The following is a 12012-nucleotide window of genomic DNA, read 5'->3' on the forward strand; positions in this document are numbered from 1 at the left end:
GAGAGGCAACAGCATAGAGAATGAGGGGGCAGGCAGGAGCCGATACTCATGGAGAGCCGGCTCCCCGGACCCGCCTGCTCCCACCTTGTTGCCTCCTACAGAGACAGTGGGGGGAGCAGGCAGGACATGGTGCTGGGGAGAGGCAGCAGCCCGGAGCGGCAGTTGGCTCCCTAGGAGTAGGGCTGAGTACACTAGTTGCTAGTCCCCCCCGGGACTATCGAATAGTTGTGTAACTGCTAAGATTTGATACCGTTACACAGCTATTCAATTACACACTATTAACATCCCTAGATAGAAATTCATGGAGGAAGGTTTCATCGCATGTTCATTTACTGCTCCATCTAAAAGTGAGAAGATTTAAAGGGCTCCGGGAGGAGCTAAAGAAGTTAGAGGTGTTGGCTGATTTTGCATGATAGGACTGGACAAGTTACAAACTATTACACAATTTCAGAGCAAGTAGTTAACCCTAAAGCCAGATAATAAACTCAGATAATTGCATTGGGATTTTTAGTAGGGCATGTACCTGCCAGTCACTTCCAAGACTTGAGTACACTGCTAAGAAACCAATATCCACTGGGTGCTGTATTTGTTAGCCAAGACACACAGGCCCGATTCATCACTGCATTATTTCAGTTTTATGCTGGTGCAATGCTGGAAAATCAATGGCATTGGCCTGGATTCACTTAGTGCTGAGTCAGATACATAAATGGTACAAAAAGTGTTTTGAATAAACCTCCTGTGTCCCTTCTCCCACAGAGCTGCACTCGAAGATGATCCATATAGTCGAATCAAGCAAGTTTTGAGATGGTATTTGTCAGGCTTCTATAAGAAGCCAAAGGTAAGATGTTTTGTAAACCTTGTAGCTACAATATTCAATACCTGCTGTTTGTATAGTCTGCATTTATTTTCTTATCTTTCTCTTGATAATTCATTTTCTTCTTTTGTTCTTACAGTTTTACTAATTTAAAACCAAATTTACATGGGACCTGGGAGAGGCAGGAAGTTAGCAGCAGCATGTTATCAGAAATAGGCTCCCATCTCTTACACAGGTCAAAGGAAGCTAGGGCTGGTTGTGTGCCACAGAGAACGCTGTATTTCATTGTTAAATGGGGTCAACACGTGTTCTGGTGCAATATCAAGAGTTTTTCTCCTCTCAGATTCTAAAAACAACATATTCTGAAGATTCTGTATCAAAATGTACCTGTTGTGTATCGTAGTAACAATGCAACTCTTTTCATCAGTCAATTCCAATATTCGTGTCAGACAGGCTGACGTGTCAAGGGGTAGTGGGGTTTGAGTAGAGGGTAAAAATCAGATACTCTGGGGTTCTATCCCGGACTCTGTCTTTTGATTTTCAGTAGAATCTTGGGAAAGTCACCTGATGGCTCTATTTTTGTATTCCCTCTTTTTGTAAGATTGGATAATCAGTTTTCATGGTAGTAATTTTTGGCCTCTGGGGCCATGTCCATATCAAGAAGAATACTACTCTCAGACATGCATTCCATACGGTAGCATTCCCATTGCTGTGTGTGTGAGAGCTCTGTTTGCGAGCACTGTTTATGTTGTTGTTTTAAAAAACAAAATGTCTTTTTTGTTTTTATTGTACAGGGAATCAAAAAGCCATATAACCCCATTTTGGGCGAGACCTTTCGCTGCTGTTGGTTTCACCCACAGACAAACAGTCACACATTTTACATCGCGGAACAGGTAAATGATTTTGTTTGTGATCCAGACTTTTGTAAGCACTAGAACTATTAACTGTTTCTTGCTCTTTCTCTGATACAGCAATTTTGCACAGGATTATGGCCATAAACTAGTCTTTCTCCCCCTCCCCCCCCCCACAGATTTTTCTTTTAGCTTGCCATTTGCTTCAGTACACACTTTTAAAGAGCGTCTCATAGCTAAATCCTTCCATGCTACTTCTCAATATCATGGGTGAAACTGGAAAAAGAACAGGTTCTAGGAGGGATCTGGTTCATGGCACTTGCAGCTTTGGAACGTAAACCAAGGCCAGTCTGCTGCTATTCAAACAGCAAATGCTCAATATGTAATGCTGGCCGTTCGGGCTGTTTAATAAAGCCTCTTTTCCAGTCTGCCACATCACTCTCTTATAACTTACAGAATATTTTTCAAGTTGGTATTTATGCAGGGCATGAAACACATTGGATCAAATTCTGTCTTGATTTACACCAATCCAACCCCACTGACATCAGCAGATCATAGGGGGAACTGGCCCTTTACTCTTTGTGGATGAAAGATAGTGAGTAATTTAGTCCTTCAGGACATAAGCTGCTAGGCTGATTTTTTTTTTCTTTTAACTGCCAAAGTGTTTTGAATCCCCAGTTGAACTGGGCATCTGACTCCCCTAACTTGCTTTAAGTTTCTTTTTCACATAAGCAGGAACTAAATCAAAATTCAAATTTCTAACCTTTCTGCTACTACATGCTTTTTACTGAACTTAGTTAGACAGTGCCATGAATACATAGGGGGAAAAAAATCAACATTCTGAATTGCGCTGCAGACAATAGCTGCATGATTTCTAATTGCCCCCATCATTTTCAGTAGTCTCCTGCAACAAGGGCAAACCCTTTACACTTAACAATCTGTCTCGCATTTAGCTTGATGCTTTGGTTCCCGTCTCCACACTGTGGAAAAGCTCTGTGATGCTCAAAAGCTTGTCCCTTCTACCAACATTAGTTGGTCCAATAAATATTACCTTCCGTGCCTTACTTCTCTCATATCCTGGGACCAACATGGTGACAGAACTGCAAACAGCATTATTGTTAGGCATTTTGGAGAAGGGGGGCATCGGTTTTAAAATCTACAATTTAAAGGAATGGCATGTACTACATCTGTCCCTGAGTTCCCCTGCCAGATTTTGTGGTCTGATGATCATACTTGCCTATTCTAAAATATTTCTTCTTTGCTGTTGATATGAAAAAGACTTGCACAAACTGGGAGAAACTAGTAGACACACAGGTCCAGATTTTCAAAAGCACTCCTTGGATGCTAAGTGTTTTGAAAATCCATCGATGAGTGTTGCAATGGGAGTTACTGGGTCCTGAGCTCTCTGGCAAATACCTTGCACTGCACCCATTAAAAATCTGGCCCAAAATGATTTCTCCTACAAAAAGTAGAGACGCAAAATAAGAGAGGAGGGAATATTTTACCCCATCTCTCATTTGTAGTGGTGACCCTTCTGCCAGTAACAGTTGACAGCAGGAAGGGCCGGGTTCAAAATCTAGGAGGTTCTTTCAATAAGATAACCAAACCTGGGAAAATTTCAGTCTGCCCACCGGGCGCTTTCAGGGGCATTTCTTCCCTTCTTGTCAGCAGAGTCTGAAGTAGAAATAGTTTGTTTAATAATAAAAGTGACCTTGCATTAACCTAAGAAAACAACACATGCAGTACCCATAAACAAAGAAAACCCCATCAGCAAGGCCCCCTTCCCAGAGTCCACTGGACACAATCCTTTGCTTCAAGTTCTTGAGTCCAACACCTCAACGCACTGAGTGGGCCATCCCCTTGCTTCAGCAGCCCGCTCACAGCTGTATCTGGTCAGTGCAAATCAGAGTTCACAGGTGCATCTGCATGAAGTCTCCCCTTATTGTGCACGGGGGCCAATACCACCACTCTCACTGCTCCCACCAGTGACCTGCTCACTTGTAGCTCCCACCAGCTATCCCACTGGATGGCTGCCTACTCATAGTCAATATGTCTGTATGCAGAAACCCAGCCCTGCCACAAGTGATTTCAGCTTTTGGCCTATACAGAGTCCAGCCACAAATGGATGCTGAATTTAAAATAATAAAAGGGACTTGCTAGGGACCCTATTTTAGCTCTAATTTTCAGAAATTGGGGAGAAACAAGGTGAACCAGTCTTATAGCCAACACCTTGAGGGCATGTGGCCTGCTGATGGAGAGTCCTGCCCTCCCCTCTTAACTTCACAGAACTCTGGGAGTGAAGCCCTTATCTTTCTGAGTTTCTTTAAACTGACAGCGTCTCCCTCCTTTGAAATAGGTTAAACACAATCTGGTTTTTTTTTTCTGTATTCCCGCAATAATTACAGACATTGCCATTAGTATAAACACAGTTTGTGACCCAACACCAGCAAAGTTGACTACAATGAGAAAATCACTGCTCCATCAGCTGAATATTTCACAGATCTAAGCTAAGCAGGAACAAACTGTATTTGCATAGACACACCTAGGCTCTCTTCTCCCCTCTCCCCTGCTTCCAGATAGCTGTAGCAAAATCATTCCTTCAGATCCTGCTTACATTGTCATCCCTGGGATTACCTGGATTGCTGCTCCACTAATCATCTAGGGTATGTCTACACTACCCTCCTAGTTCGAACTAGGAGGGTAATGTAGGCATACCGCACTTGCAAATGAAGCCCGGGATTTGAATTTCCCGGGCTTCATTTGCATAAGCCGGGCGCCGCCATTTTTAAATCCCGGCTGGTTCGAACCCCGTGCCGCGCGGCTACACGCGGCATGAACCAGGTAGTTCGAACTAGGTTCCCTAGTTCGAACTACCGTTACTCCTCGTGGAATGAGGAGTAACGGTAGTTCGAACTAGGAAGCCTAGTTCAAACTACCTAGTTCGTGCCCCGTGTAGCCGCACGGCACGGGGTTCGAACGAGCCGGGATTTAAAAATGGCGGCACCGAGCTTATGCAAATGAAGCCCGGGAAATTCAAATCCCGGGCTTCATTTGCAAGTGCGGTATGCCTACATTACCCCGCTAGTTCGAACTAGCGGGGTAGTGTAGACATATCCCTAGATAGTGCATGAAGCATTTCATTCAGACACATGAACTACCTAAAACTTCTTTTAGATCCCTAAAGAACTGTTTGTAGCTCTATAACCACAATTTGGTTGTCATTGCTTTAGATGACCAGGGGGCCACATCATTCTGTGTTCTGAGTGCGGGTTCTATGTGCAGCCCACAAGACATTTTGTTTACCGTTGCTCATGCACAGGGTTGCCAGCTTCTGCTGGTTTCTGTCTGTTTCTTGTACCTGTATTATTCAAGTAACACATACGTAAAGCCAAGGTACATGAAGTGGAGGTGCGTGCTGGTTGCACACAACATTGACTGGAAGAGCCGTGCGCTCCCTCTGCAACCAGTCAAAGCGCTGCTATTGTTCAGTTGGCACATCCCACAAATTCTAAGTATGCAAGCAGTTAGCAAAACTACCCTATCCCAGGAGACCATCTTGCTTATGACACCTTTGTGGCCCATTGAAATGGAGGGTCGCTCATTGCTACTTTAGACTTGCTAGGTGTGGTGGGAGGGGAATGATAGAGTAGGAACCTCACGTTCCTCACCTCAGGCCGAAAAGGAATGCTAATTCTTCCCTAGGGCAGATCAGAGTCCCAAGAATGTGCTTGTTCTATACATCAGGTTTAAAACCTGCATCTGCAAACACTCCCTAGCAACTATTACATGACTTGAGCCTGGATACACCACTAGAGGCCGGATATACACCTTTCATACTGAGAAGAATGCAGAGCACTCAGTTAATGATGGTGGATGTTGTGTCCAGTGGCAAAGCTAATGATGGAGGAAGCTCAGAGTTTCACCCAACTACCCTTTTTCTTTGCAGGTATCTCATCACCCACCAGTGTCAGCCTTTCACGTCAGTAATAGGAAGGATGGGTTCTGCATTACTGGCAGCATTCTAGCCAAGTCCAAGTTTTATGGTAAGGTATCAAACCTGAATGCCCTCTCGGTTACATGCTGGGATATCTTGCTTCTGTTTTCTCTCTTACTCATACCAGTATATGATGAAGATTAAGAGCAAAGAAAATGCCCAAAGTCCATATCAGCAGTAGCTCCTAAAATGTCATGTAAGCTCCCATGGATTTTCCAATTACCTCCTCCAGGCAAGGCAAGTTGAATACTTGTTGGAGAAACTGTCTTCTACAAAAATAGAGGTGGTCTATGGTTTCTCCTGGCAAAATTTCAAATACTTCAGTTGTGTTGCCCACACAGGGAGCAATAGATAGAGGTCCAAATTCCACTCTGTTATACATGTGACAAACCTATTTGCTTCAGCAAGGCTGTAGCTAGTAACACAATATTTCACAACACGGGATTCTTCAAGATGAGATTGGCCACAGGATCTCAATGAGATTTTTCTCATCTACATTTTTCAAATTGAGCTGTAGCACTGTAAGAACTGGATTTCTCAGGGATTTGTGGGTGCTCAGTTGTATGCCTGCTTTCCATGTGCAATTATTGCAGCTCATATACCCATTAGTGCACACACAATACCTGGCTTATGAGAACATGTAAGGTGCATGTCTACCTCTGATCTCAATTTTCTAAGAGTGGAGCCCTAATCTACAAAGCAGCAGTTCTTTATATATAAAAGGGTATTGCTACTTTGCAGGTTAAAGATCATGTAATACTTTAAACTAGTTTGCCACTGGACACAACATCCACCATGTAGTTAGACTGGCTGGAATTTATGATCAGTCACTGCTGTCCTTGTATGGCATGTTTATTTAGGCTCATATAGAATTAGGGGTATTTACATAATAAAGACTTCAGAGGCTGGGGAAGGGGAACTCCATTGATCTCTAAATTACATCAGAACATAGGAATTACCTTAATACATCAGATCAATAGTCTGCCGAGTCCACTGTCTTCTCTCTGGCAGTAACTAGAGCCTGTTGTTTCAAAGTGGAGTATTTTAAAATACCTTACTCACAAGACAGGTTTCCACACAATTTACTTAGTGCTGGTTTGTGCCCTGAATTAATAGGGCTTGTTTATTTAATTTTGTGACTCTACATTAAGTTGAAGTCTCATTTTTAAGTACTGGAAGATGAGTGAATTAGCTTAGATATTTGTTTTACAAATATTCACATACACTAACCTGTACTCCTATATCTATAGGTAACTCACTTTCTGCATTATTGGATGGAAAAGCGAAGCTTACGTTTCTAAACAGGGGTGAAGACTACATCATCACTATGCCATATGCCCATTGTAAAGGTAGGATGTCTAAAGAAAGAAGCAGAATAATGTTATGGGATCTTAATGACTCTGGATTCAGTTCTGCAATAGTTCTGCTCATTCTTGCATCTCATATAAAGTCTGTGGACACTAAATGCATTGATAGTCATAACCCAGAAGCCCTATACTGCTGTGTTAAAGTTTAAACAGCACTTGTTTGCTTTAGAGGTATGGCAACTCTCACAGGAGTAATTTGAAGTTGCCAATACTATTTAGAAATTGGTAATGCACAATATGTTATGTGCATTGAGAGTGAGGAGACAATGAACATTTTTTTTCTTTTTATGCTTCCTGGCTTTTGAGTATTTGTAACTGCAACTTTGAAGTTAAAATACAAATCTTAAGTCGCTTCTCTGGCTTCTTAAAAAAGGTTTAAGGATAATTTCACCCTGAATCCATTTCTGTTTAGGTACGTGTTTGTGAAATTGGAATTGAACAGTAAAATAATAGCCGAAAGTTCTATTCCATATTGTGTGTAAATAGTATGAATCAAAATCTAATCTGTTTATACTGGTTCAAATATTTGGTAATTCTGGTGTAGTCAGTAGAGCTACTGCTGACTCAACATTGGAGCTAAATAAAGAATTTGTCCTTTATAACTTCACATTTTGGCCTGCAGACTATCCCTTCTCTGCCTAGTATCATCACATGTGAGTTGCACCATTGCTTGTGAGTAACTGATCTGCTTCCCCACACACACTCAAAACCCTCCAGAGGGGTTTCAATATGTTCTCTTTAGAAGTAGAACAGGAGAAGTGGATGTTTTATGTTTAGTTTACATGGCCAATTTGTTTAAAAAAAAAATCCCAGGCCTTTGATGTTTAGTCAGAGGCTTGAATTCTACAGTATTGTGGTTCCCACAGTTCAAGAAGGATGTTGAAGAATTGGAGAGAGGGCTCAGAAGAGCTGCAAGAAAGATTAAAGGATTAGAAAACATACTTTATAGTGAGACACTCAAGGAGCTCCAGCCATTTAACTTAACAAAAAGAAGGTGAAGGGGTGACTTGATTGCAGTCTGTAAGCATCTACATGAAGAGCAAATCTTTAGTAAAGGATAGGGTTACCAGATGATTTCAAAAAAATACCAGACACACTTGATCTCAGATGGGGTGGGGACCGGCCAGGAGGGGAGCAGGGCTGGCTGGGAGGAGGTTAGGGGGAGCGGGGCTGGCCAGAGGAGATTGGGGAGGGGAGAACAGCCAGCAGGAAACAGGGCTGGCCGGGAGGGGATTGGGGGGAGCAGGGCTGTCTGGAGGAGGAACCGGCCAGCGGGGAGCAGGACTGGCCAGGAGAGGGTCAGGAAGAGTGGAGCTGGCCAGAGGAGATCAGGATAAGGAACTGGACGGTGGGAAGCAGGGCTGTCCAGGACGGGATTGGGGAGAGCAGAGCTGGTTGGGGGGGGAGGGAGCCAGCTGGCAGGGAGCAGGGCTGGCCCAGGTGCACACAGATCCTGGGGTGCAGCCCATCCTGCACATGGTCCCAGCGGGGAGCATGGGCAAGTCCGGCCCTGGGGATTCCACCCCGGCCCTGCCTCCCTCCTCTCTACGGTGTAGTTGCGTACTGCCTGGCTGGTAGACCTGCTCATGCAGTGTGAGTGTGTCTACCAGCCAGGCAGTACACAACTACGTACTGATACTCCTGATAATAATAAAACTTACTTAATTCGAAAATACTGGACATTTATATGTCTGGTATTTTCTCAATTTGTTTCCCAGACAGAAAGCTCAAATACTGGACTGTCCAGTTCAAAACCGGACACCTGGCAACCCTAGTAAAGGGCTCTTCCATCTAGTAGAGAAAGCTATATCATCATCAATGGCCAGAGGTGAAGCTAGATACATTCAGACTGGCAATGAGGCATACATTTTTAACAGAGAGAGTAATTAACAATTGGAACAATTTACCAAAGAGTTGCAGTTGCAATTTTACATTCAAGCTTAGATGTTTTTCTAACAGATCTGCTCTAGGAATTACTTGGGAGACGTTCTACGGCCTGTGTAATGGAGGGGTGGAGAGAATACCTTCTGGTCTTGGAGCTATGGAATTATAAGGATGTCTGAATTTAGAAACTAGCCCATTGCCTCTGCAAACACCATGTCCTGTTGTTTTTATTTTAGGAATTTTATATGGTACCATGACAATGGAGCTTGGAGGGAAGGTTACTATCGAATGTGAGAAAAGCAACCACAGGGCAGAACTGGAGTTCAAGCTAAAGGTAATAGATATAATGCCCTTGATCTGTCTCAGAGCCTCCGGTTCTTTCTTATCAGTGCCAGACATCCAGGATTCACACAAAGAATCTTATAATGGGAAGTCCGTAGTGAGAAAGGAAGCACAGCCTTGTGACTAAGCCTCAGGGCCAGCAGTCAGGAGACTTGGGTTTTCAACCAACTCCATCACTGCCTTACTGTGTGATCTGGGCCAATGTACTTGGGGTACATTTATGCTGAAGCAAGGTCTGTGCTTCTCAGTGCAACTAGATTGCTAGAGCCGAGCCAGTGGGCCCAACGTGCTAACCGTCGCTGTGCAGTAGCAGCAGCATGGATGATGGGTCGGGCTAGCTGCCTAGCTCCACCTGCTGATCTGTGCTGCCATGGCAGTGTGACTGGTTTCTGAGTGTTCATTCAAGCAGATCTAGTGCATGTGTATTTACTCATGCTGGGAAGTACTCTCCCAACTTCAGTGTAGACTTACCTGTAGGGCCATATTTTCAGATCCTGGCCTCTTATTTTTATTTGTGTTTGCAGTTTATGTCACCTGTGAAATCAAAATGTGCAGCTTGCAGGCAACACTGAGGACTCTGTAGGAATCCTAATAGAAGTGGCCATTCAGGAAGGATTAAAGGAGATGGCAGTGACTTGTCTCTTTTTGGGGACACTACAATCCCTTTTTAATAAGCATCCATTCATCTCTTATCCTAATGAGCAATCTCTTCCTAGCTACAAAGTAAATACTCTGTAGAGTTGTGGTGGCAACAGAATCTGCAAGGTGGTGTAGATCCCTTGGGCAGAGCTGGAGCATTGCTGTAGATTTCCGGAGAACTTGAATTCTTTAGAAATTCTCCCTGCAGGATTCTGCAGGGAAAGACAATGTTTTATTGTTTGCAACTTGTATTGGCAAAGCAACGCGACTGCTTCCTCCAATACCTTTTCAGCAGTGTGACTGCCGTTGTGTTTCAAATGAATCTTCCTATGGGGCTTGATGGCTTTGCATCAGACCTCTACATAAAACTATATTCCAAGAGCCATCTATAAATTAATGCTTATGACCCTGAAATGAGTCAGTGTGCACGTGTAGACTCTGCTGCCTTCGCTGGCTTAAAAACCATCTGTCATGGCTCAGATCTGGTTAGGGGAGGTCACTGTGATTTGCTTGTCAGATATTTTATCTATACTATATTGTGGCTATTTCTTACAGCCTTAGCCACATTTGCAATAAACTTGTGGTCAATTAAAGATGTGATCTGTAGCCTTGTTAATTTCGGTGCTTGCCAGTTTTCTGGTGGATCACATATGTTCATTCCTGCCTTACTAATTACCAAAGAATCCTTTTTCATAGATGATGCAGTAAAGAACAGTTTAAGGTATAAAATAATCCTGTGCAGCTCCAACTTGCAAACAGCTTTGAAAAGCAGCAGTCAGAACAGATGAAAAAATATCACTTGGTGATGGAACTTGAGCAGCTGTTCTATCTATTGCCTTCATTTCCTGTGTTAGCTGTGTGGAAGGTGAACGGAATTTCCTATTGTTCTAATAATCTCTGGAAATACCCTTTTGTAATACCCACATAAGCCTTGTCTACACTGAGATTTTGCTCCTACTATAACTGTTGGTGGCCAGACACTGGTATCATGTTGTGGTTCAAACCTCTGCTAGAAATGGGCAAAACTGCTGTTTGTATTGCTGCAGTTTTACATCTGCTAGAAACCGAGCTTAAGCTTCACTATTGCAAACATACTTTTGAAGGCATTCACTCGGTCTGCACTAGGACTTTGCACTGGTGAAGCTAAATCAGTGTCTAGAAACCAATGGATAAAATTGGGGAAAATTACCAACACTGCATTGTTGAATGTTAAATAGGTGAAAGTTTATCCCTGTTCCCTTGTGTCTGCTGCAGAGACTTCAGTTTTAGAAGCGGATAGGATGGGGCACACTCCTAAAGGGTATAAATACCAAAATGCTTGCCTTTCCCCCATAACACTGGAGAGCTAGCAAGTTTTCAGCTCTGTTCTTACGTACTGTTTGTTGGTTGGTTCTCCTCCATTTTTTTCCAGACAGATTGTATTTTATAATGTATCTATATTTTTTCTTCAACAGCCCTTCTTCGGTGGCAGCACAAGCATTAATCAAATCTCTGGGAAGATTAAATCAGGAGAAGAAGTGTTAGCAAGCCTTGAAGGACACTGGGTAACAAATCTTAATTTGCACTGCTAACATATTTAAAAAAAAAAACCAGGGTCATGGGAAAGGGGGAGTGTTACAGCCTAAAAACTGGGAGCGTTTTGTTACCTTCTCATCTGAAATGGAACCTGTTTCCAATCTAACATCTCTGCTCAGTGGTGCCAACAGTCTCACCTGGTCCCTGGGCAAGGCATGGGGCCCTGCTTTGTGCCCCCAGAAGGGGTGGGTCCTTGGGTGGAAGGGGCGGGGACAGGGTGGGCAGCTAGCCCTCAGTGCCACCTGGACTACGGCATACCTCCCCTCCCGCCCAGCCCCAGTGCTGCCCCAGAGCATGCCACGCACTGCTCCAGCAGTGATTTAAAGGGCCCGTGCTCTGGCTACTGTCACTGCTGCAGTAGCAGCACCTGGGAGCTCCGGACCCTTTCGTGTTGCCGGACTCCAGGGCAATTGCCCCCTTTTGCCCCGCTTCCCTGACTCTCCTTTACCCTTTAACATGGGGTTCAATGGGACATAAAAACACTGCTTCTGGCCTTTACAGCTCTGGCATCCTAGTCAGACTTAAGTGCAGGTACCTGTCTCTCCA

At 43.7% G+C, this 12012-nt stretch overlaps 1 protein-coding gene across 1 annotated transcript in view; it reads left to right on the top strand.

The window, feature by feature from the left end:
* The window catches only part of OSBPL5 (oxysterol binding protein like 5), a 246834-nt gene that overhangs the window by 216193 nt on the left and 18629 nt on the right, over window positions 1-12012 (top strand). Inside the window, exons 11-16 of the mRNA XM_075928129.2 lie at window positions 757-838; window positions 1609-1707; window positions 5612-5708; window positions 6910-7008; window positions 9147-9244; window positions 11346-11435. Of these exons, the coding sequence (XP_075784244.1) occupies window positions 757-838; window positions 1609-1707; window positions 5612-5708; window positions 6910-7008; window positions 9147-9244; window positions 11346-11435 (565 nt within the window). The remainder of the gene's footprint in view (window positions 1-756; window positions 839-1608; window positions 1708-5611; window positions 5709-6909; window positions 7009-9146; window positions 9245-11345; window positions 11436-12012) is intronic.

This window comes from Pelodiscus sinensis, chromosome 5, assembly GCF_052426305.1.
Source record: "Pelodiscus sinensis isolate ZL-2025 chromosome 5, ASM5242630v1, whole genome shotgun sequence".
Lineage (NCBI taxonomy): Eukaryota > Metazoa > Chordata > Testudines > Trionychidae > Pelodiscus > Pelodiscus sinensis.